Below are 24,942 nucleotides of genomic sequence, written 5' to 3'. Positions count from 1 at the left end.
TTGAAATCGGTTGACAAATATAAACATTATACAGCTTTTTATCCAGAAAAACTGAAGTTCCCCCATTCACTCTCGCTTGTTCACAGGGTAGTCTTGCCCTGTCCAATATGGCGGCGACGTTGACGTACGATCCAGCAGCCAATGCGGCATCTACGTATGATACGACCATAAGACTTCGTTTTGTGACCGGAAACAGCACTGCTTCCAGTTCCGTACGCGCCAAACAGAAAACCAGACGCAGTGAGCGAAGCTGGCGTGTTTATGTTTCTATTTCAACTTCTTAATTTAAACACACAAGTAACAAAACTCAATGGACCGTATTATCGCTGCAGCTCAACGAATGGTGAGTTATGCCCAACTTACCCCCGATGACACCACGTTAAAGATAATGTTAATGCTGCTAAATTAACTCTGACATTCGAGTCTGGTTTCAGTGCTGTCATTTAGTCTACAGAGTGTGTTAAGGTTATTTATCTGAGTCAAAGGTCTAAAAGTACCACACTCTAAAAGCACTCCATAACAAGTAAATGTCATGCATTGAAAAAATCACTCAAATAAAAGTATGTAATCAGGAAAATGTACTTAAAGTATCGAAAGAGAGAAAAAAAAATGTCCCCAGTGAGTGTTGCATTGTTACATGTGCATGCGAAGGTTCAGTCACGTTCAGACAGCAAAATTACACATTTTGTTGATTTAAGTGAAAAGAACTATAAATATAACTCCTGCAGTTAAGGGACATTAAAAATTAGCCTTTCTTCAAATACTAATGCATTGTTATTTTTTATTTCATGAACCTTGCAAATAGTAGCTAAAAGTAATTTTGGCATGTGGAGGCATTTGTCTTGCTGTTGAACTGTGTTATATTAACAGGCATTTCTTTTATTTTCTTCACCCCATTTATAATAGTGAGGGTAAACTAAAAAATAGAAGGACCAATATGTATAATACACTTTTTTTCAGATGGAAGAATGAGAGGAGAACTATGGTTCAAACATCCATTCTGCTGGTGTCTTTGAATTTGTTTTTCGACCACCTCCAGAGTATTGTACTACAATTGACCTCTGACCTCAGTTTGGAAGTGGACATATGATGACAAGGTTGCCCTGTAGGTGCAAAAAACGGTTGCAATCAAGTGGTAAACAAGCACTTGAGGATGAGTAAGTGGGGAGACCGCCTGAAGAAGGTTGAGCAGCTTGCTCAGTCTTTCCAGCTCAATCCTCTGGCCACACGCTACAAACCACGACTGTTGCCATGCCAGCCTTCCTCCGTCTGGAAGCTCTTCCCTCGTCAGAACCTGGCTATCGGCTTTGCTCAGAGCTGCAAAGAGGTAACACAAGACTCTGCTGATGCTGGACTATCTTGTCAGTCTGTACCTCCAGATTTTTTCATCCTTTGTAGGAAGTCATTTTCTGTCTCATCAGGAAAAAAATGCTTACATTTGTATCTTGCTTTCTGTAGGCTGTTCATGTTTTTGCACTTGAAAAAGAAAAGTCAACTCTAGGCCAAAGGATCTACCTGGTTACCAGTTACAGTGAGCTGTGGCATTACTACAGGTAAATATTAGCCCTACATTGCAAAATGAGGTGCATATTTTTTCATGTTGTAAAAACAAATGCTAAAATGTGGAATGATGGTGATTAATCTCTTCATTTTTTTTCAGGACTTACACTCAGTCCTTGATGCACTGCTATGAGGTGATTCCAGAGGGTGCAGTTTGTAAGCTTTACTTTGACTTGGAGTTCCACAAGCCCTCGAACAAAGGAGCTGATGGGAAAACTATGGTATCTTCTCTTATACAGGTAGGGTCCATTTTTTATTCACAATTTCCCTGCTACTTTCTGTTCAAACAAGGTTTTGTTGAGCAGCTTGTGTGCACATAAAGATAATGTTTCAGTTGCTGCTCAGTTTATCAGTTAAAAAGCTAAAGAATGTGTTGTAAAAGTGTCCACTTCTTACAGTTGCCTCTGGAGACTGGAAACTCTCATATATGGGAGAATCATCTGGATAGATATGATAGATGTGAAGTTTATCTTTTTACTTTCTTACCTTAAAGATGCAAGATTTACCTGTCTGTGTTTTGTTTGTTGACAGTATGTCTGTGACAAGCTAATGGAAGTTTATGGGATTGAATGCTCTGCAAAAAACATCCTCAGTCTTGACTCCAGCACACAGGAGAAGTTCAGTCAACATCTCATCTTCAATCTCCAAAATGCAGTTTTCAAAGACAACATACATGTTGGTATGTATAGTTTTGAATGTAGGCAACAACAAAAAGAAAAAAAGCCAAACTTTGTTTTAACCATATGTAATTTCTTCATATATTCTGTCAAATCTTTTCCCTTTTTAGGTAGGTTTATCAATGCAGTTCTTAAACCAGTCCTGAGCAAAACCAAAAATGGAAGTTGCCTTGATGCTGGGATGAATTCAGTGGCAGAAAACAATGAAACACGGTTTGTTTTTAAGAACTGTGAAAACACATATTTTAATTTCAGTGCCGTCATCACAATATTTAACTTGTTACTCAATGATTTACTGACAGCAGAACACCTGCTGTTCCTGAGGGCAAGGCAGCAGCAACAGGCGAGGTGGCTCAAAGTCCACAAACCAAGAGGCGTAAGCAGGAAGAGACGGACCTCAACTTCCTCAAGGTGAAAAACAAGGATGGCCAAGACTGTCTCTTTGTTGATCTTGGTAAGAGAAATCACAAGCTTCAGTTTTCACTTAATTGGGTTAAATAAATTCAGGACCCATTGTACATATTGTAAACCATGCCAGTTTATACATATGGATATTAACTGCAATGGCTACAATGTAGGTGTCTACACCAAGAACAGAAATTTCCGCCTTTACAAGTCATCAAAAGTGGGAAAAAACGCTGCGTTCACTGTGGCAGACGACAACCAGTTCTTTGCTAAACCTGAGAAGGGGATCTCTGCGGAGGAAAGTGTATTCTTGGCGTCCTTGGTCTGTAATGTGAGGTACAACAGTTACTCTTGCAGATTTTTCTGTCTGATATAAATATTAGCGTCGGCAAACCACAGCATTGGAGCTTATTTTTGTATATCCTCAGCTTCACAGGTCAGAGAATTCTAACTTGGGACGTCCCAGAAACAAACGAATCAAAGACTTGGAGTACTCATTGTCAGCAGGGATCAGCCCCGAATCAAAGTAACAGTGAACTGACAAGAATTTCTCTATATATGCATATGCACATACTGTATTATATAATCAGTCAGCGTACCAATATTTTACCTTGATATTTTTAAACATGAATAGTTTTAATTAATGTAACTTTTTTTCCCCTATGCATCAATTGCAGGCTCCCTTTTTGGCTGCCTTATGTCTCCTCATCAAGAAGTGGACAACTTTGTACTGACAGTGGTTAGAAAGGATGGAATACAAGGAAGTAAGTGTTAGTGCTGTTACAGGATGTTGATTTTCAAAGCATTTGTATGTGTCTAGTTTTGGACCTGGGGTCGCAAATAATGTTCATTTTCATTATCGATTCATATGCTGATTAAACGATAAATCTTTTGGCTTATAAAATATCAGAAAACAGTGAAAAATACCTGTCACTAAGTCCTGTCCTAAGGCCTATAGAGATGACTTCACATCTTGTTTAGCCTGACCAACCGTCCAAAGCCCAAAGATCAGTTCACAGTGATATAAAACTCAAAACAGCAGCAAACCCTCATATCTCAGAAAGTGTTTGATCATCCTTAACACATTACCTATTTTCTTCCATGAAAATGTTATGTACAAATCAATTCTCTCAAATACCGCCCTGCCACTTGAGTGTGTGTGCGAGTGTACTTAAACGATCATTTATCAGAGTGTACACAATATCTGCCATGTCTCCTATGTTTACCTCAACAGGCATCAGGCGGTGGAACTACTTTGTCGCAGAACAACTACTTGTCTATGACATTACCAAATACCGCTGGTGTGAAAATGTGGAAAGGTTTCATAAAAGTAACAACATAATGTACGTAAAGTATGTTTCATGTCCTGTAGACAGTCTGTGTGAATGTGCTCCACCTATCTCATTTGGTCTCATCCTCCTCTGCAGGATTGTTGTGGATTTAAAAGAGGAAGTGTGGTACCAGAAATGTCACGATCCTGACTGCAGGAACTTTAGATCCTCAAGTATGTAATGACCATAAAGATTTTATGGATTTAAAATAACTCAAGGGCACGAAATCATGTCTGTAAAATGATAAATTGTAACCTGTCTCAGATGAACATTTCTCCTGTCACAGGTTGCCCACTGCCACAGGAGATCTGTGTCAGCTACATCATGACACTGGTTTGTTTGCTTTATTTTAACTAGCATCCTGACTCTGTTTATGTTCAAAGACATGGTGTTCTTCACAATATGCAGCAGCTTATGACCACATTGTGTGTTCCCTGACAGGATGAGGAGGACCAGGCTTACTTAATGGACAATGATGGCAACATTGAACCCAGCCAGACAGTGAACCAGGCACCACAGAGCACAGTGTGTCCAGAGGAAGAATCTGCTGACGTCTGGGGAGACACACAGGATGACCAGGACTATTTAGAGAGCCTTGACGACTTTGAACAAACCAGCGGGGGGATCTCTGATCAGGTTCTGCTCAGTTGCATGTCAGAGTTTGATTCCCAGTAGAAGGTAATTTTGTCATGCACTGGCTATACAACATCAAATATGCTGTTAAAAGGTAACTTTAAGTCCTCCTTTTGAGCATTTATATGTAGTATAAAAACATGTAATAACTGGTTTTGACCGCAACGTATTTGTAAGTCGATATGAATTTTTATTATTCTATTTGTCAACAACTGTAGCTCCTCCTGTGGACACCCATAAGTGGAGGCTGCTGTATTAACAGCAGACTGACGATATAGTAAAACACTGTTGTAATAACATAAAATATGATTGTCCTTACAGCTGCAAACAGTTATATCATAGTGTTATAAAGCGTTTATTAAATGTTTATAAATGATAAATAGGGGGACTTAAAGTGAAGCAATACCAAGATCCGTATTAATGCACTTTATTGACAATTACAAGAAAAGAAACATAGGTTTCTAGCTACCTAAACATATTGGGGATCTATCAAAAATATATTTTGCAATATAAAAGACATAAACTAAACGCCACAGCTCTGGAAGAAAGTATTTATTTGGTACAGTTGACAAATATAGATACCGTACTTACGTAACTCCAGCACAAAACTGCACTGTTACCCTTTTCATATCATAACAAAAACAATGACAATATGGCTTGAACTGTCAAGGAGTCCTTGACATGATTTGATGTGCATGACGACACAGTTTAGCAAAAACCTCTGACTTCACAACAAAGCTGTGTGTTAAAACAGCTGAAGTGCTGTTTCTCAGAAGGCTGATGGTTTCATGGACCGTCAGTGTAAGTTAATGTGAAAGGACCTGGAATTCATTTTGAAAGACTGGCTCCTTCAATATTACCAAATATTTCCCCTGCATACATCATACAAATGATGTAATGCACCTTTTATCCTGCAGCTTGTGGCACTGAAATTTGAAAGGAGGAACTGCACGAAGAGTATTGTAACATTCAATATTTTTCATGCAGTTAAAAGAAAAACAACCAAAAAGAAGCACAAAATGGCTGTCAAGCAACATGATTCCCAGAAGGCTATCAACTACATTGTGCACCAGAACAGGATTTTTTCAGTCCTTTAGCCTGCAGCACTGAGAAACATGGGAATGCAGGGAGTTAACAATAGAGAGTATCAGGCTCAATACTCTGCATACACATTTTTAGCAGATACAGTATTTACAGGTTTAATGATTACATTAAATATCAGCTTAAATAGATAACCAAAACATTAAATAGTCTAGTAGATAAATAGGTAATATTTGTCACTGTTGTAAAAGCATATTTATAAGATTTCTTTCCAGCTCCCAAGAATTAAACCTGACTGAAACTGAAATGTTTGCAGAGGTTGGACCTTTCTGACCATGAAGGAGTCAGACTTATTGGCAGTTAAGGCATGAGCACGTCATATTTCCCCTTTGTGTTTTTTTAACCCTAACTCTTATACTAGTGACACAGTGACGTGTTCTGGAATAATCTGAACTAATTAGCCAGTGACAGGAGGGAAAATTCAGCTGTACAATCATTAATTGAAGTGGGGACGATACATACTTCAAACTGAGATTCATTATTCAGTTTGTTTAAAAGAAGGCCTCACAAATTTGTAAAGATAGTCACTGGCAGAAAAATTGAGGTAAATCCCCTTCACTAGACTATTTGGTTCTGGCTGTGCGCTCTTAATGATTGTCACCTCCCTACATTACTCCTTGAGCCCAGTTTAGATCTTAATTTTGGCATAAAGTTCATCAATCTGCTCTCTGAAGTGGCTCCGAAGCTCAGCCCTCTTGGCCTTCAGGGTGGGTGTCAGGAGACCGTTCTGGACAGAAAACATCTCGGTGTGTAACGCAATGTCTCTCACCTGCAGAGGGGAAAAAGACCACAACAAGAATGAAAGCCAAGAAGCAAAAATAATTATTCAAATAGCTGAAACTAATGATTATTCCTTTGGTGTCCAAAACTAAGGAAATGCCTTCCATAATTTTCTTTTCATAATTTTAAATGCAGCAAACTAAAAAAAGCAGAGCATGATTTTTGATGAAGTCAAACATGGCAGCAGTCACCTGTTCAAAAGACTTGAGTCCTGCTTCTTTGCCCAGCCTCAGGATGTCCTCCAGAATAGCGTTCTTCACCTCCTGTAGACAGTTGGAACAATGTAAGACATGCACAGAGAGGGAGCTGTATGTTTGGACTGCTGATGTTAATATATCTGACCTTGCTACTGGACAGTTCAGAGTAGGATCCTTCGATCCCTTTTTTCTTGGCCCAAATAGGTAAAAAGTCTGGATCAGTCACCACTATCGCCACCAGACATGCCTTAAAATTACAACACAGATAACATGAAGACCAAATACTGCAAACTATCAAACAAGTATTAATGCAGCTATGAAAAAAATCTGTTGTTTAGTTTCTTCAACACAAATATGAGTAAGATCGATGAGTTACTGACCTGTAAGCTATCACCATGTACAAATATCTGGGCCACCGGATCACTGCGATTATAGATGGTTTCTATCTTCTCGGGGGCGATGTATTCCCCCTGTGCCAGCTTGAAAATGTGCTTCTTTCTGTCAATGATCTTCAGACTGCCATTCTGCCACACACCAGAGGAAAAATGCAACTTCAAATGAAAGCAACACCTGATGCTTTGCTACTCAACTTAACCATAATGATAATCTGATTTTAAGGGTAAATATTGGCATTCAGCCTGTTTTGCTTACGGGAAGCCATTTCCCAATGTCTCCTGTGTGCAGCCATCCATCCTTGTCGATTGCCTCGGCTGTTTTCTCAGGGTCTTTCAGGTATCCCTGGAATACATTTGGTCCTTTGACACACACCTAGAGCGACAGAGATAACAAGTAAAAACACATTTAGAGTGGTTTTAACCCTTCAGCACAAAGACTTTTTTTTACATTTTATAATCTTTATTCTTATTTGTTAAATATCTGGAGATGAACCCCTCCAGTTTTATTTTTAACCTGCCTTGTTTTCCCTACCCGCACTGCTTTGTTACAAGGGATTTACTGCAGCCTAGTTTTATGCTCCTGTCCCATTTCTATCACTTATGGTGATTTAAAATGGAGATAACTCAGCACTTTTGAGCAGTCTTAAGAGTTTATGAGAGAAGTTTAAAGCTCTCATACAAAAAGTATGGAGTACGTTTTGTAAAATGACAAAAATTGTCAAAAGCAGCCCCCCCCCCCCCAAGCTGTGGGAAAGAGGTTTTTTCAGGTGCAGTCAGACAATGTGAGAAGCACTTTATTTAATGGATACTGAGGTCCCAACTCTGTCTGACCTTCAGCTGCTGTTCAGAGAGAGAAAATGGAGACATGGCGTTGTTTTGGAATAATAATAATGTACAGGCCATGTTCAGTGTGATGAAGGAATATGTCACCCAAATACAAACACCATAGCTCCTTTATATTTTATATGCATTTAATGTTTTTTTTGTGAATGAACAAAGTTCTGTGGAGATGTTTATTCTAATGTCAACAGACTGAAATAACACCTGAAATTATCCTGTAAGTCAAATTCTGTTTGTTGTGTAAAAACTCAAAACAAATAAAAGTGTTTCCCCCCAGCAACTGTATGTATTTGATTGATGATGAAGCAGTGCTCCTCACCTCTCCTTCTCCATTGACTGCCAGGTAATTCATTTCTGCCACATCCACCACTTTGAGCGCGTTGCAGGGCAGAGGAGGCCCCACGTGACCTGATGACACAGAGTTGTTACATAACAGTCTCATGGTTGAAAGAAATAAGGAAAATAATTTAAATTCTACACACAGGCTATAATACACCATAATGAACGATAGAAACAGTGAGTGGATGTTCTACCTGCTGTCCAGTCTCCAGGCATTGACATGGAGCAACCAGCTGTACATTCAGTTTGACCGTAGCCTTCATAAAACTGTAGCCGAAAAAAAAAAAGTTATTGGTGTATTGGTGTATAGGCATGGAAATAAAAACTGCCAGACAAACCATAAGTGAGATGTGCATATTGATGTGGCTCACCTGACAGCCCAGAGCAGCTCGCAGGAACGTCAGGATGGTCGGTGACACCGGTGCTGCTCCTGTAATCATGAGTCTCACACGACCGCCCAGACTGGCCTGCAAAGTGTGAAACTAAACAGTGAGACTGACAAACTGGCCAGCATTTATTATGCATCAAGTAGGATTGAGAATGTCTTTATCTAACCTTAAAAAAGAAATAACACTATTAAAAAAGATGTACAAATGTAGAATGTAAAAATAGGTATCGGTCTATGTACAAACTAAAAGGACCAAGCCTCATTTAAAGCTAAATATGCCAGATATCTAATACCCCAGATCTTTTAAAGGAAGCAGAAGAAAGTTTTTTGAATCCCTTAAACAAAAACAGACTGCCTTTATAGAACACATCACATTTACCTGTACTTTTTTGAAGATGAGTTTGTCCCACATGCTGTCCTTTCTGACCACGCCATTTTTCAGCTCTGCCTCCTTCCTCCTGAAGGCAAAATCCAGCAGCCATCTCTTCAGCGGTGTATTGGCCTGACCAAATACCTGTAGTGAAGTGAGAAATGATTGATTTAATTCATCTTTACACAATGGAATAGAGAAATGGGACAAAAAAGGTAACTGATTAGTAAATAAATTATTAAATAGTCACAGAGAATATTTCTGAAAAAATGTGAAGAGAAAATAGTGAATCAACAACTTCAACGTGCAACATAAGATCAACTACAGAAGTGATAGTTTGTCTGACCTTATCAAACATGCGGTTGAGGAGACGTGGGACCACAGGGAAGACTGTTGGCTGCAGCGTTTTCAAATCATCCATTAAAAGTCGAATGTCTCCTTGGAAGTAGCCGATTCGAGCGCCGTGGATGAGGATGACTCCCTGATGAAGAGAGAGCTGCTTATTCCTCCTTGTGCAGATTAAATCAGTGTGATGTTTCAGCCACAAGAGGGCAGTATTATTGCACTTACTGACACAACACTTCTAAGGTGTTATTTAAACCTTAAACTTTAAACTTTTTCACATTCAGGAACTCCATGTTACCTTGAAAGTCAAAGGTTCTTTGGACATTTATGAAAAACAAATTAATCAGACACCACAGACAGCTTCACTCTGTCTTCTAAAGCTGCACATGTTTTGACATTGGCGCTAACAGGATATTCGAGCTTCAATGCTGATAACACAGTCACATTTTATTTAATGTCTCTTACTTTGAGGAATATAAATATGTTTGTTTTTTTCAACAAAACCTTTTTTATATATAGTTTGTAACATTCTCAAGTGTTTAATTTGTTTTAACACAAAGCAGCCGTACAAGAACCGTTCCTGTTTAAAAGACAAGTCTGTTGGTACTTGAGGATTTTTGATACTCAAATTTCAGTTGTTACTCAAAATGTATTGAGATACAATAAAAGCTGCAGATGTTAAACGTTAGAAGGAACCCACAGCAACATGCCACTAAACCTAAAAATTTAAATTAACATGCAAATGGCAGAGCACTGGTGCTATCAATATTCCCAAACCTGTGACACAAACTCAGATTTACATAGATGCTTTCAAAATGCTCTGAAAACACATTTTCTGCCTGCTGCTTATTGTTTCCACTATAATTTTATGACACTTTGATTTCATTATGCAACAAATCTGAAGGTAAACAAGTCCACAACATACCTGTACAACCCTCTCAAACATGTGAGCTAGGGGGAGATAGGATACATGAATGTCACGGAGGTCGAGCATGCAGTTTACCTGCGGAGGACACACAAAGCAAAACACATGCACGTATGCAGGTCAAGCATGGCGTACTGTACCTCCACCACCCTCTCAAACATATGGGCCAAAGGGAGGAAGGAGATGAGCACATCTTTAGTACTGGGCTTCAGTGAGCCCTGGACGACACCATACACAGGGGGATGAAGATGAGGACAGGATATAAAAGAGTCAGAGAGAGTCAACAGGAGTTTAGAGTTTAAACAAGCCCATAAAAAAAACAAAAAAAAAAACAAAAAACAATGCTCATATTATATTTGGTCCAGATCTCATGGATGTGAGGGTGTGTTTTTTGCTTCCTATAATAATGGTAGTATAATAAAAACATCGAAATGTGCTTATGTGTAAATATTTGCATTATTAATACACTAATGCTACTTAAAAACCACATTTAGTTTCTGATCATTTATGATCGATAATACTAATAATTTTTCTGCATCTTTACTTTAACACACACTGTGCATTGATTTTTTTTTTTACCCTGAAAATATGCAGAAGTGAAGTACTTTTTTGCAGCCCTGAGTCTTGTCTGCAGGCTGCATATGGCCCCGACAGCCTCGACTAAGATAAGGGGCACTTCTATGTTGCCTGAGACTGGGGCAAAATAAAGTCTGTAAATCACTCTCTGATGCTTGTAAAGCTTATTACTGTGAGCGTAGCAGTAATAACTGAAGGTAACTCTTCTCTCATTTGAATTACAGGAACACTGTGTAGAGAGGTTTCGTTGAGTGAATGAAACTGTCAGACAGGAGACAACTTGAAAAGTGAGGGGATGGGTGCTGCCAATGGAAATTACGCCCTTGCATAAATGAATAAAGATGTAAAGGAATATTTCTGAAGGAAAAGAGAACAGAAGCATTCACCTTGAAAAAAAGATGGCTGGAATCAGATGCACATTATTAGAAAATGTAATTTACTGAATCTTGAAGGACAGCACTGAAACTCTAAAGTTGAACTGGTGTTTGTTTGTTTACCTGTGTTACTTTAATGAAAGCTGCAGTGTTGGAGATTACATTTCCGTGAGTAAGCATTGCACCTTTTGGATTTCCTGAAAAGCAATTAAAGCTCAGGATTATACATGATACATGAAAAAAAACGTTTCTAAAAAGGTTAACGTTGCAACAAGTTGTGTGATTACCTGTGGTTCCGGACGTAAAGCAGATGAGTGCGAGGTCCTCTGGTTTTGGGGGCTGCAATCAGAGCACAGATCTACACTAATGCACATCGAGCCTAAATTGCAACATCTAATTCAGTTGGTGGATACAAATACTGTGAATGCTCGGAGCTGAAAAGCGGATTCTCAATTTACTAAGAATAAAGAGCCTTTTTCGGTGTAATCAACAAATGAAGCTGTTCCTACTCACCACTGGTGTCTGGTGGTTTGCTTTACCCAAGGCCTGGAAAATACACAAAACATACAGTGTGTTTTAGCGCAGCTGCAGGAAGTGCTGATAAAAATCATGCTTTAAACACACAGGACCCCAGGGCCTAATTTCCATTTAGTTCTAACCAGAACTTGAGTGAGTGACAGTGTGACGAGATGCTCAGCTAGTTTTACAAAACACCTGTTGATGGTTGCAGATATGCTCAATACAGCACAGAGAAGACAATACAGTTGAGGATCTAACATAGAAAGAAGATGTTAGGTTAGGGTTCTCACCTCAAAGTCCTTCAAACTCAGGATTTCAATGCCACACTCCTGTCCACGGGTGACCAGGTCACTGTCAAATGCCTCCATGAGCACAATCGTCTTCACAGTTCGGCCTTTCCCGCTGACGCAGTCCAGAATCATCCGAGCCTTTTCGGGCACATCGCAGATCACGGTTGAGATGGCAGCTGAAAAACAGACGGCAACCTAATTAACCGCTTACTTTGTATCAGTGTTCTTGATCTAAAGCACCGTGATAGCACTGCAGGTGGTGCGTGGTTAATGTGTGAAGGTGCCCGCTTGTGTACCTTTCTCGATAATGTAGGCGATTGCCTCTGTGCCGAGTGTGTCATACAGGGGGACTGCCACCAAGGAGTATGTGTAACAGGCCAGCTCTGAAATGGTCCACTGAGAGACAAAAAACAGATTACTGAGAAGAAATACAAATGCTCCAGCAATAACTTTTTAAGTGATACATTTTATTTCAATCATACTATCATCAAATATAATAATGTGGCTACAGTAAGCTTGATAGGGAAAATAAAAGATTCTGAGTGGAACAGACATTGACACATTATTTCATCATTTCAAGTGCCCTCAGTGTAAACTACAGATTTATTAACATACATTTACAAAATAATCTTTACTTTTCCTAAAGAATGCTGAAAGGGTTAAAAAAAAAGAAGAAGTAGAATTTGTTTTACCTCTGGCCTGTTCTGGGAAAAAATACCAATGAACTTGTCTCCTGTATGAGAGTGTCCTCGGTGAAGGAGGGCAGACCCGACCTGCTCTGCTCTGTCTGCCACCTACGCAAAGCAAAAATAATGTAGTGTATTTGTGCATTGTGCAAGAGTACGATGCTAGATCCACATGTATGTGGTCCGCATCTCACCTCTCTGTAAGACTGCCACTCGTACGGCTGGTTTGGTTTTCTTGATCCTAGACAAGGTCCATTATCTGGGGGAGTAAATGAAGCTCATATTTAATGTTGGACTTAGATCTTCAGGGAGTCTCACATTTAACTGACACAAGATCAGCACTCACTCGATACTCTGAGCCCTCGCTGGAACACCTCGTACATTGTGAGTGCATCGTTGTAGTAGTGCGTCATGTTTATGTCATTATCGTTGAGCACTGATCTTCGTGCACGTTCTCCACCCTACGAGGACAAAAATCGAAAAGTTATGACCAGTATGGACTGAACCGACCACACCTCTAGCAACATTATGACAAGAGTTATTACGGAGAATGCAGGTTTATTCTGTGGCACAGCTGCACTCTGGTGAATCAGATTCCCTCATATGTTGACCACACAAATGTGGATCCTGTTCAGTACATGGTGCAACAGTTTGTGTGTGGTTTGTGCCTAGACAATAGTGAGAAATTGGAAGCAATAGTTGGTGCAGGACACATTTACTATTTACACAGAGGCCTATGTTAGTCATTTTGTTTATAAGACTCCTTCCTCTATTGTAAACTTTAGTTCATATTTGTTTTTATGTAATACTGTTGCAATTTCTGTCTTTGCCATTCATTTTTCCCACTGTTTTTGATATTTCATATTAAGAAAAAGGACATAATGAAAATAATGGTTAGTTGCAGCTTAGAAAAGGAAATTATAAGTTGCTCTCTTAATATGGTTTTTATTAGTGGTTCATAGATCACTTAATGACCACTCATAAGAATGACTCCTGGGTTGCCAGGTTGTGAAAAATCCCTTGAACTCGTCCTCGCCTTTCTATTTGTTTTTTTTATTAATGGCTTCAATGAAGCTTTGTTAAGTAATTTGTTAACAATACATTAAATTATTCTAATTACAACTTACAAACCCTAAAGGGTAAAGGGGATCTCATTAGAAAGTGGTAGCATAATAAAAAAAACAATCAATGAATCCTGTTTTACCAGCACAGCCTGCTTTAACTCTGAGATAAACCTTTTAGCTCCTTAAATGTGACAAGGAGTGAGGAGGTCAAAGCATGTCTTCTGAAGAACTGCACCAACATCAGCTGTGATTAAGTTCCTGGAGAAGATCCCATTGACATTCCTGCTGAATGAGATCTGCTGTCTAGCTTCTTTTTTTTTGCCTCTGGGCCATGCTTCAGTTATTCCTCTAACACACAGCATTAAAAGACAGTGGATGCACAGAGTTATCTTGTTTTAGTGTGTTGTGTTATGGACATTTGATATTACAGTTCAACCTACTGGTATTTCCACTGACTGCTGTCTGAGGTCACAGGGCGGTTTGAGGGCTTTTGGCCGGGAGGCAAACCAGTAGGTGGTGATGGCAGCGAAAGCACCCATACCCATGAGTGCGTTGGTGGGCAAGCCGCGCACGTACTGCCGAACGTCATCCAGCTCGGGAATGCGCAGCTGTCTCAGGACTTCCTGAGCCTGCATGGCTGTTCTGCACTGACCCTGCAGGAAACCAGAGAGGGGGACATTCAATTCGGGAACTTTTAGTCTTAATTCTGCACTTCTTGTTGTTCTTCATGTTTGTCTCTGTTCCAGTTAAGATCAGGGAGGTCTTTACCAGAAAAGAGCAATTTTATTTCAGTAATCCAGACAATTCAATGTATTCTGAAAAAATGTCTCCAATCATTTCAAAGGAAAGGTCATCCATGTGAGAGGGTGTTTTATGGTTAATTCTTTCCAACATATTTCCTTGAGGATGTGGTGATACAGCAGGATGTAGTATTTTATCTTTTCATCAATGGGTCTCTTGTTTTAGACCATTACATGCCAACACGAGATCCCGCTCAAACTGAATACGAAGCATAGTGGTCCTATTCACAGTTACAGGCAATTTACTGCCGTCTATATCCACATGTTCACACAAGTACACGTAACACTGAATAAACCTTATGCCCTATAGTTGGACAGTGAAGGTACAGATAGGAGATGAGACAGGGGGGATGATATGCAATACAGCTGCAATAATTAGACAATTTATCAGTTAGTCAATCAAAAGAAAATGAATATGCAATAATTTTGATAATTCATTCATATTATTAATAGTAATAATATCGTATATCGTATAATCGTTATATAGGAAAGAAAACTAAACCTTCTCTTGTTTAAGGTTCACAAATGTGAAAATGAGCAATTTTTCCTAACCTGAAAATTACAATAAAATGAATATTTTTAGGTTTTGGTCTGCTGTTGGACAAAAGAAGACATTTCACGACATCTCAAGGCATCAGGAAAACCCAATCTGAACTTTTCTAAACTGCTACAATCCAACAAATCTTCAATCAGCATCATCAGCAGTCACATTGTTTTGTTGTTTTATTTTTAATTTCTTCCTGTGATGGAACAACTGACACAAAGCAAACACGAACATAACGACACAGAATCAAACAGTATAAAATGCATCTTTCCGGAGACCCACAGTGAATCATTCAGGGCAGGGTGATATAGCAGCACTGTTCAGCCCTGTGATTCAGTGATGATCCATCACTTCGTATCTACTGTTTTGGATTATTTGGCCAGATCTGCCTACAAGATATATCGCATATATCAAATCCTTTTATATCTTCATAACATCAAATCTGACATAGTTTCATTTGGCCCTCCTGATCTTAGTTTTAAAGATCTTAACACTATATCCTTCAATATAAAGAGGTCATAAATCACCTCTTAAGAATTTAATTTAAAGCCTGATTTTTATGTTTTGTTTTTCTTATTTTTCTGGGTATCTCATCCTGATTCCATGTTCAGCTATTCTTCTTTTATCTGTTTGTGTATATGGTCTACTAACTTCAAGTCATTAGATAAATGATATATATAAAGACGGTCATTATAGTGACTAGTATAGAGCATAAAATTCAATTCTTGTAGTGTTTTGTTTAAATGAACAGCAAGAAATGTAGCTCCTTGAATGAGAAAAAAAATGTCCTCAATTTTTAAAAGATTTTGAAGAATCTTTGTTTGAGCTGTCTTTGTGTTAAAAATGCAGAAAAACATAAATTTAACAATTCAGCTGAGGAATATGCTGTTGAAAAACAAGCACGTGTTTGCCATTGTTTCTCTTCAGCACTTCCACAGAGGCTGTATACAAAAGGAAGATGTGCTATCCCATTCAACAGCTGTGCACTTGGAAAACAAAGACGTAGGAAGGAAATATGACTCCATGCATATTTTCAAATCACAAGCCTCCAAGGAAAAGATAAGGACACGTCCACAGACAGTGCACACTCAACACACATACACTACTCATTTGTTGAAGGAACTGAAGCTCACTGGGCTGACACCTCAGTCTTCAAAGTGCCGGATACATGTCTCTGTTCTGCTGAAATTTTAATACAACAGTCAAATGATGGCCAGAATTAAACCATTAAACCTGTCTGACTTTTAATTACATGTTAATGTAAAATGCAAATTACATGAGTCTGTGGCAATTATTACTCCTGAATTTGGAAATACATGAATTAATAATTCGCTCTCTCAACATTTAATGTTTAATTTCATGTTTAATATCAGACTGGGTGGCTCTATGTGAATGAATGTTCAACTTATTTGACCTCTAGATTGGAGGGGAGCAGCCCTGTAGGTGAATCAATAAGTGAACAGCCACCACAGAGGTAACAACTGACTTCTCACCTACTTCTATTATAAACACCAAGCCCATGACATATGGGACTAGTGCCAACTGGGACAAAGTGTAGTAGAAAAGCTGCCAATTACATTTCATTAGCCTTTAATTACAACTTCAATGGAATTAATTGTGCTCAAATGAGGTCATTGTAAATCGTCTTAGTTTTTGTATCCAGTCGCATTAAGCAAGGCTGTTTGGTTCTATTTATCCTCTATGGCAAAAAAAAAAAAAATCAATAATCAAAAACTCCACATTAAACATCACAAAAAACTAAACTAAATGCTACAGGTGTTACTATTAGCCACTATGAAAGACCAGCAATGATCACTTCTGTGTCCTCTCCAAGACAGTCTTAAAAGCAGTTTTCAGAAAATCTGTCAAAAATTAATGCTGAACTAAGATTAAATAAATCTCTCTACTCACAGTGTTTATATGAGGAAAAGTAGAGACTGTGTCCAAAGTTGGAGAGGTGTAGTTTAGCCCTGTGCTGCAGCAGTTGCTATTAGAAGGACTCACACTGACCTCTAATAGACCTCGGAGGTTCTCACAACTATGAATAGCAGAAACACGCCCCTTTCAAAACAGAAACACAGACGCGTGACACACAGCTAGCCATTCAGAGAGCAAATCAAGAAGCAGATTGATGTACTAATATCCATCTGTGACTTGATATCGATATCTAAACATATCTACTGTCCTGATGAGCATTTTGTCCTAAAGAAAAGACAACAAATATAGAAGATAGCTGGATCCGTTTAAATTCGTGTGTCTGTGTGCAGCTTCAATATAAAGAAGGAACTGGGTACTGATCTGAGTGATTCAAGCATTTTTCAGTGATGTTTATTCAAGGGTGAATGGCCAACACCTTATCATACATTATCTGGGCTCAGTGTGTGCAATTCTTGTGTTGCTGAGCAGCAGAACTTCTCAAACTAGTCGAACTAAGAATCACACACTAATTACAAGAAAGTCTGCGTATTCCACATGATAGATATGTTGACAAATCCCCCTTTTTTTCATACTGATATCCCAGAATGTGTGAGCACGATCATTCAACTATGACACACACAAAGCCGAGTTTACGTGCAGATTCCTTGGAGTCTGGGATGGATAATGATAAGTTATCATTTTCCAGTTAATACACTTAAGTTGAAACAATCTACACCTCATTTTCCCGCAGTTTCAACTAATGAGACAAGTGATTTGGAAATTTCCTGCTAAAGTTGTCAACAAGGACAGAGTGAAAAGTGGCGAGCCTGAGAGTGAACTAAGTGTAACCAGCTGTGTTTCAATGCTGAATATAGTCTTGGGTGGTATGGATAAAATCATATTCTAAACCACATCATGGAATATATCATTTAAAGGCACAGTGTCAATTTTCTGGATATTATCTGGTATTTATGGATACAAGAATCAAACAGTAAACTCAGATCAGCTTTTGGACAATTCAGCACATCTGAGAAATCAAGGTGCTTTATCACATTGATGCAAAAACCCAATATTATCTAGTCCTGCTCATTGATTTGTGACATTGCCAACTACGGACAAATATTAAGGAATAGAAACAATGATATTAACTGCAAACCGGCAAAATCTCTGATTGTCGACATATTTATATTATCTTATGGTATATATCGTCAAGTTGCTGACCCCTAATCATACAAGACATTTTTCTGATTTATGAATTGTAGTTTTAGTAAATTCTTTTTTATACCATTATGAATTGATTGTTTTTTTTTTGTCTTTTTTACGGTTGGTTACAAATCTGGGAAGTTTAACATATTAATGGTCTCTAAAAACCTTTGTTTTTAGCATATGTTGTAATATTTTTTTACATTATTTTACAGACTAAACAATCAATGGAAAGAATAACTAACAATTGATAATGTAAATATGTGTTAGTTGCAGCTTTACTATGTGTTTGTCTCTCTTTGTCAGATGTCCAAAGTCAGGCACATGCCACTGGTGTCATGCTCAGCTGAGAGTTGTTCGAGGCAAAAGGTACTCCAATAACCTCCCCTCCACCACCACCACCTCTACTCTCCATACTTGGCCTGGGAGGATGACAAGCCAATGGCAGAGCCAGCTCTCCAGTCACCCCACACCCCAGCACACACAAGACACTGGAAAAAAGAAGCGGAGAGGGCAGCTGGTTCATTTGACACATAACAGAACATCAAGATTAGCTGGCCACAGCCTGCAGCTCCAGAGCAGACTACAGACAGTATCTTTTGAAAAAGAATCACCCCAAACCACAATCGGGAAGTTACAGAAAAAAAGCACATAAGGTTGGTCAGTCACACTTGAATCCCTCTGAAATGTTCATGTTCCTCTTCCTCTAAAAACCAAGAGCAGTGTGACACTGAGCTGATAATCAGTTAGGGTGTTGAGCGTCAGGTCAGATGATTTAAGCTCATTATTACAGCCTTACCACTGGAGGATTAACACATGGAGCCCTCAAACACACACATTGTAATCCCATCTTGACAAGACGGATGCTTTCAAATCTCCGAAGTGGCTTCCTCTTGGCTGCCACATGAATCTGCGTAATGCGGTATATATCATACAAAACTGAAACTAAATTGCAGATCAATTGATAAGTCGATTACTTGTCAGCAAACTATTTTCGATTAATTGCCAAAGTCATTTATCAAGCCAAACATTGTCTTGCCACCAGCTTATCAATTAACGCTCACTCAGATCATAGTAGGCCTAGGCACAGGCCTGCCAAGCTTTGGATCTCTACAGATGTTTGTGTGGTGCACATGGAGCCATAATACGAGCAGTTATTGGCACTGGAAGAGTTTGAAATGATGGTGTTTTTTTTTTTTTTTTTTTTAGTCTTTTCAATACTCACTTGTTGCTTTGGGTAAAGTTTTCTGCCAAATAAGTAAATGTAATGTAACTGTAAGGAGGGAAGGGCTTACGGTGAACAGTCGGGAAGGATTTGCTGCTTTTCTTTGTCTTTTGTGACCATAAAGTGAGTGTCTTAAGCTTTGAACTATAACCTGCACAGGATGGGTGTAGATAATGGATAAATTATAGTTTTGTCATACAAATTAAAGTTAATCAAATCAAATGTAGGTTACAGTGTTTTCAAAGTAGTTTCAAAGACAACATACCAACTTACATTAAAACAAGAAGTATGTTATTTTCTAGTTTAATAACAGGAAGGATTGTCCTCAGGGATGCAGTTTACATTAATAACAAGGACAAAATTGCCTATTTAAAAATTCTTGAAGCAGTGGGTTCTAGATTTCAAACAGATACACAAAGGCAGGTTCTCATCTCCAGCCAGGGAGCGTTGACTTCGCCAGATTAAATGACGACTGGCAGATTGTATTTTGTTTTAAATGACACTCTTGTAAGAGGGTAGAGGGTAGCAGCGCGCACAACTCCAAATCTTGAACAATGTATTCGGTGCACGGTCGTAGCAATCTGAACTGACAAACAAAATACGGACACACAAAAGGTACAAGCGAACGTGTTTCGGCTACAAGCTGTCTGCCGGTCATGTACATCTCAATGGCTTCTCTACAGCCTTGTTGTATGTCAATGACTGCCTGTTACAGATTTTGTGCTTAATATAGCTGACTACAGAGGAAGGACATTTTTTGTTGACCTGAAACCAAACATGTTCAGACAGTTTGCATCTCAATTCTTTTTAAGGAAAAAAACAAACAAACCCAGACACATTACATGCCATGGCAGCGCAGTCTAAACTTTATAGTTCTTCAAACTTGTCTACAGCTTCCTGATATGTAGACAAGTACAAGCATGTACATTGGTTCACTATCGATTCAGTTCTATAAATGCAAAATGTTGACATGTGATATTCATGTTATTGACTTATCGGATCTGCTTCAGTCCAGCTGCCAATACCTCATTGATAATTCAACAGTCTTACAAATAGTACAGCATGCCCCGAGGGAAGCGATCTAAATAGAAGGATGACTCAATACATTCCTGTGTAAGCCATTTACATATCGGTTTACACAGGTTTGGAGTGAGGGTCGGGCTCCAAAGTAACAGTTCTTCATGAGGATGGTGGGACGAGCGACGGTCTGAACACGAGTTGTGAAAAGGTGAACAGGAGGAGACATGGGCTGACATGCAGCAACAAGTTGACTGTCACTGCACGGCTGCCAGATGGTTGTAGAAGTTCATGTGGCTTCAGTCTTTCATCTGCTTCAACCGTCTGCCTGACTCGTGTCCGTCACACTCAACCCTGGGTTTCGAACACAAAGCCTGACCTTGCACAAGGCAACCACACTCTAGATTGCAGGTCCTGACCTGCCTACTGATGAAATAGCACACTCTTAGTCACATGGTCACAGAGTGGAGAAATGTACAGGGGAGGGAGGGTGGAGGATGGGATTTGTGAAGTGGAACAAAGGTCACACACCCGTCAAGTGCTGCCAACACAGCATCAGGGCACATGACCTCTACACTGCAGGTCAAAGCAAACACACTGTCATTTTGAAACTCTCAGTAAAAATCTGGGGAGAAAATCAAACTGAACTGCCACTGCCACTGAAATTCAGCTGCATATGCTCTTCATCTGAGGGGATTTTAAACCACGTTATACTTTCACTCTATTTTCTTGATTAATCATTTAAACTTCTAGTCTAGAAATCATCAGAGAAAAGACCATCACAGCACCCTAAAGCCTAACAATCTTCAGTTTACTATCACATAAAGCAAATCTGCAAAACCTCACACTGCAGGAGCTGGAAATAGGAAATATTTGTCATTTGACTTGGGGGGAAAAAAAATCACTTCTGTCAGTTGACTAAATCAGTGAACTGTCTAATCGTGTCAGCTCTATGTACAACAGAAAAACAGCTGTTTTTCAGCAGTAATGCTTGATTAAAAGTAATGGTACTTAATGTCTTAAGTAATGGTATTACCCTGGGAAACCATCAACACGGACCCAATAAAAGCAGCATGAAGCAGGACTACACTGTCGACTGAATGACGTCAAATACCAAGAATGCTTCAAGACGTGAGGCCAGCTTTCCATCGTTATACTTATACTATCTGAATGATATTTTCAAAGAAGTTCTATTAGAAAATCATTTGCTTTATCATTTCTTGAAGACACGTACACAGTAGCAAAGAACGGGTGAGTTCACTGAGTTTTAATTTTCAGTTTTGTGATGCGAATTAAGACTTACCCCGATTTACTGAGGCAAGCGCAAACCAGGTAGTTAAAAAAAATTTTTTTATGTTTGCACCTGAATTAAAACATGTTTCCACTGGGCAGTAAATAGTGGGATTAAATAAGATGTTATTTTTTATCAATTACTTAGTTGCAGGGTTTTCTGCAGGGATCAAGTTGAGCCCTAGAACTGATGAATATTAAGGAGTGTCAGCTAGAAAGCGCAAAAATTAAGAATGGGTTTATTCTTATTATTATAGTAGCTCCTTGGACCTGATTTATTAAGGGAGACAGTAATACATGTGTCAACGTTATAGCAGAGACACTGGAATTATAGTGTGTGTGCATGGCCGGGTGTGCAGGCCCAACCCTAGCAGAACCAGATCCTCAGTCTGCCACTCTCACATGATTCTTTTAAATTCAGTGTAGACAGTAACATCAGGTTGGCTGGGATGAGCTGAAATTCCTGCTCTTGAAGGCCCCACGTCAGAGCGCTCTTGACTGTTGTGTAAACATCAGCTAGCTCATTCGTTTGCATGCTATCAATCCCCAAACGAACACAAGTTGATGGTATGGCATTCTCAGCCAAGGTGGTGGTCTGCTCCCGAAGCACAAGACCACACAGTGTCCCTCTGTTAACTTCAATGTCAACTCCTGTGCTCAAACGCAAAAAAAAACAAACAAAAACAAAACAAAAAAAACACGATTGAGGTCACTTTGCAACCATCCCATGTCGGTCATGTCACGGCTCATGTGACTGCACTTCTGGGCCGAAAGATCTTTTCTTAGTTTTACAAGAAATGTTGTTTTAAAAGGAAAACGGCAAACACAGCACTCGACCTACATTCCACAGATTCCTGAAGGAGGAAGTTTGCCATAAAATGCCCTGAGTACCAAGCACACCCCTGAACTTCACCGCCCCCTCCAACACATGCACACATACTGTACCTGTGTCACCAAAGCACCAACACACAAACAGACCGTGCAAGAAAAACAAAGCCAGAGCTTCTAGATGTGCCGACCGACTTAAGTGTTCAGTTAGGACCCGCTTTCAGATCAGGGTGAGGCATCACAGAGGAAGTATCTGCCTGTTACTTTCAGTCTGAGAGTTTTTGTCGTCTGTCTCTGTTCTGAGAGGAAGTGACAGGAAGAGTCAGAACTTTGATCCGATTAATGGCTGTTTCTCTAATTGCAGTGAAGCTTAAAGGACCGTATCCGTCTGTTTTTGCAAGTTAACTACAAATACCGTATACGTCACATATTTCTGTGTGGTTTCAAACTCAATTAAACCATTACAATGCTCATCAAGTTTGCATTACTTCGGTAGCATTAGTCCCCTCCCTCCACCTCATCATGTTAATGAGGATTTAAGAAAAAGATGAGCTCCTACAGCTGTGACTTGGAATATATATAAAGCAAGCATTTGCAGCAATTTACACAAACGGGAGATTTGCATCAGACATGAAGAGTGACCTGCTAGGATTGTAAATCATGACTGCAGTGACGACTTATCCAGTTGCTGTTTATTATGGAATACAAGAATCCTTCCTCAGTGTAAAGACCAGAAAATATGCCTTTGTTCTACCTAGAGCACAGGAAACATAAACAACCACATTAGTAAATAAAGTAAGTTAAAAAAAAAAGTACGTGTTAAGTGCAAGAACTGACACATGAAGAGGTGACAGGGCCATCTGGAACTGTATATGCACAGTTCTCAAATTTTCTGACTATACCTCTGATTATGTGTCCATGTAATATAACAATATCAAAAATAATAATGATTAAAAAAAATTAAATTGCTCCATACTGTCCATTTTTTGTGCATAATTAAAAAACTCCACTGCTGATCAGACTACTGTGAAATGTCTACTACCATGACTCATGAGGATAATGAAAGAAATGAATCCTCATATTAGATGCAACTCAAATAGCTACAAGCGTTTGCTGTTGGATTTTGATATTACATGGAGTTGAACGGAACCCGCTGAATGCATGGAGTGGGTTGAAACATCCTCAGCGTGCAGCTCTAGCTTCCTCATGGGTGTGTGCTGAGGAGCACTGGTTTGGGGTTACTAGGTCAGACACATGCAGTTACATATGGCGGGGATGCCACCACACGATAATGGTTACATTGTTCCACTCCTTATAATCTTATATTGACTAACAATGGCGTCAGTGTGCATGGCAGTTTGATACAAAGTAGATAGGGCGGAGATTAGACACAAAAAAAAAAAAAAAAAAAGTTTCCAAAGTGTCTAATCAGCTCTGATGCTGCGTGTCCATGTCTGCTTTTATTTCAGCGTCATAAATACACGCGTTTCTCAGTGATAACGACGGATCTGTAGTGAGTGATGAACATATTATTCTAAAGTCATCACAGAGACTGAACGTACCGTCAGGCCTATCAGATAAACCTGTAGTTTAGTTTAGATATGCTGAGGAAAAAAAGATGCAAAACGTGGCTCGGCTCAGGTCTATCTTAAAGGCAACAAGAAAGAGCGAAAAGCAGCCTGTTACTGAGGGCTCGCATCCTGCCTCTTACAAACATCTGTAGACGTGTTACAGTCCACACTGATCTACAGTGGGATATGTGGGGTTTTTAAGCGGGTTAAAATGTTTCCACTGACCTGTGCGCAGCGGCAGATCCGGAGACTTTAACCTGCTTCTTGAAGGAGCAACAACAGCAGCAGCAGCAGCGGGAGCAGTGGTCTAGGCTCTGTTCAACTGGTGCAGTCATCAGCCAATCAGAGCACATGTTGCTTTGCCTAAAGTTTGAGAGACCAGCTGTCATTGGTCAATATCGTCGTGACAAGAGGGTTGTTCATATATGACATACAATGCACAGTATGTAATGCAACAGGCTCAAGCAGCCACATCCTGTTACCAGACAAACTGGAAGTTACTCAACACACATTTACTGGTGGGAAGTAATTAAGTACATTTACTCACGAGCTGTACTTAAGGAGGTCTGAGTGGGTTTAAGGTGCTTGTGCTTTATTTCCATTTATACTAGCCTTCTTCTACTCCACTACATTTCAGAAGGACATGTTGTACTTTCACCTACACTGCATTAATTTAACAGCTTCAGTTAGTAGTTACTTTAATAAATACATAGAGAATCCACTGGTGCAGTATGAATACTCCAGTCCAAAGT

The 24,942-nt window shown here is 39.3% G+C and overlaps 2 protein-coding genes across 6 annotated transcripts; one reads left to right on the top strand and one right to left on the bottom strand.

The window, feature by feature from the left end:
• The first annotated feature begins 230 nt into the window (after positions 1-230).
• Positions 231-4,946, top strand: primpol (primase and DNA directed polymerase). 2 transcript variants are annotated; one of them, XM_022758425.1, is made up of 14 exons: positions 231-343; positions 961-1,327; positions 1,459-1,553; positions 1,661-1,799; positions 2,092-2,239; positions 2,348-2,450; positions 2,543-2,691; positions 2,816-2,978; positions 3,071-3,168; positions 3,320-3,406; positions 3,877-3,985; positions 4,070-4,146; positions 4,260-4,306; positions 4,415-4,946. In XM_022758425.1, the coding sequence occupies exons 2-14, from the start codon at positions 1,154-1,156 to the stop codon at positions 4,646-4,648; spliced, it is 1,623 nt and encodes a 540-aa protein (XP_022614146.1). In that variant the 5' UTR covers positions 231-343; positions 961-1,153; the 3' UTR covers positions 4,649-4,946. The 2 variants fall into 2 exon arrangements, with proteins under 2 accessions (XP_022614146.1, XP_022614145.1); XM_022758424.1 differs by having other exon boundaries at positions 2,540-2,691.
• A 197-nt stretch (positions 4,947-5,143) lies between these two features.
• LOC111231372 (long-chain-fatty-acid--CoA ligase 1-like) lies at positions 5,144-24,501 on the bottom strand. 4 transcript variants are annotated; one of them, XM_022758421.1, is made up of 21 exons: positions 24,416-24,501; positions 14,236-14,448; positions 13,078-13,192; positions 12,926-12,990; positions 12,738-12,839; positions 12,342-12,441; positions 12,046-12,221; positions 11,750-11,782; positions 11,524-11,575; positions 11,360-11,433; positions 10,287-10,364; positions 9,363-9,497; positions 9,026-9,160; positions 8,630-8,725; positions 8,453-8,525; positions 8,239-8,327; positions 7,336-7,452; positions 7,065-7,208; positions 6,830-6,931; positions 6,679-6,750; positions 5,144-6,476 (listed from the first exon to the last, which is right to left on the bottom strand). In XM_022758421.1, exons 2-21 carry the CDS (start codon positions 14,428-14,430, stop codon positions 6,336-6,338), a joined length of 2,094 nt encoding a protein of 697 aa, XP_022614142.1. In that variant the 5' UTR covers positions 14,431-14,448; positions 24,416-24,501; the 3' UTR covers positions 5,144-6,335. The 4 variants fall into 4 exon arrangements, with proteins under 4 accessions (XP_022614142.1, XP_022614143.1, XP_022614141.1 ...); XM_022758422.1 differs by lacking the exons at positions 10,287-10,364; positions 24,416-24,501 and adding exons at positions 10,427-10,504; positions 17,051-17,157; XM_022758420.1 differs by lacking the exon at positions 24,416-24,501 and adding an exon at positions 17,051-17,157.
• Between the last annotated feature and the right edge of the window lie 441 nt (positions 24,502-24,942).

The sequence above is a fragment of the Seriola dumerili genome, unplaced genomic scaffold (assembly GCF_002260705.1).
Source record: "Seriola dumerili isolate Sdu_G_001 unplaced genomic scaffold, Sdu_1.0 BDQW01000301.1, whole genome shotgun sequence".
NCBI lineage: Eukaryota > Metazoa > Chordata > Actinopteri > Carangiformes > Carangidae > Seriola > Seriola dumerili.
The sequence above is the reverse complement of the archived record's forward strand: the minus strand, read 5'-3'. Positions and strand labels throughout refer to the sequence as shown.

Coding starts and splice junctions, on each gene's coding strand:
- primpol (XM_022758424.1), top strand. CDS start 1,154: ATGAGTAAGTGGGGAGACCGCCTGAAGAAGGTTGAGCAGCTTGCTCAG. Junction 3,169..3,319: donor GGGATCAGCCCCGAATCAAA/GTAACAGTGAAC, acceptor CATCAATTGCAG/GCTCCCTTTTTGGCTGCCTT. Junction 4,147..4,259: donor CAGGAACTTTAGATCCTCAA/GTATGTAATGAC, acceptor CTCCTGTCACAG/GTTGCCCACTGCCACAGGAG.
- LOC111231372 (XM_022758421.1), bottom strand. CDS start 14,430: ATGCAGGCTCAGGAAGTCCTGAGACAGCTGCGCATTCCCGAGCTGGAT. Junction 11,576..11,749: donor CAAACCACCAGACACCAGTG/GTGAGTAGGAAC, acceptor CTCTGATTGCAG/CCCCCAAAACCAGAGGACCT. Junction 8,726..9,025: donor TCATCTTCAAAAAAGTACAG/GTAAATGTGATG, acceptor CACACTTTGCAG/GCCAGTCTGGGCGGTCGTGT.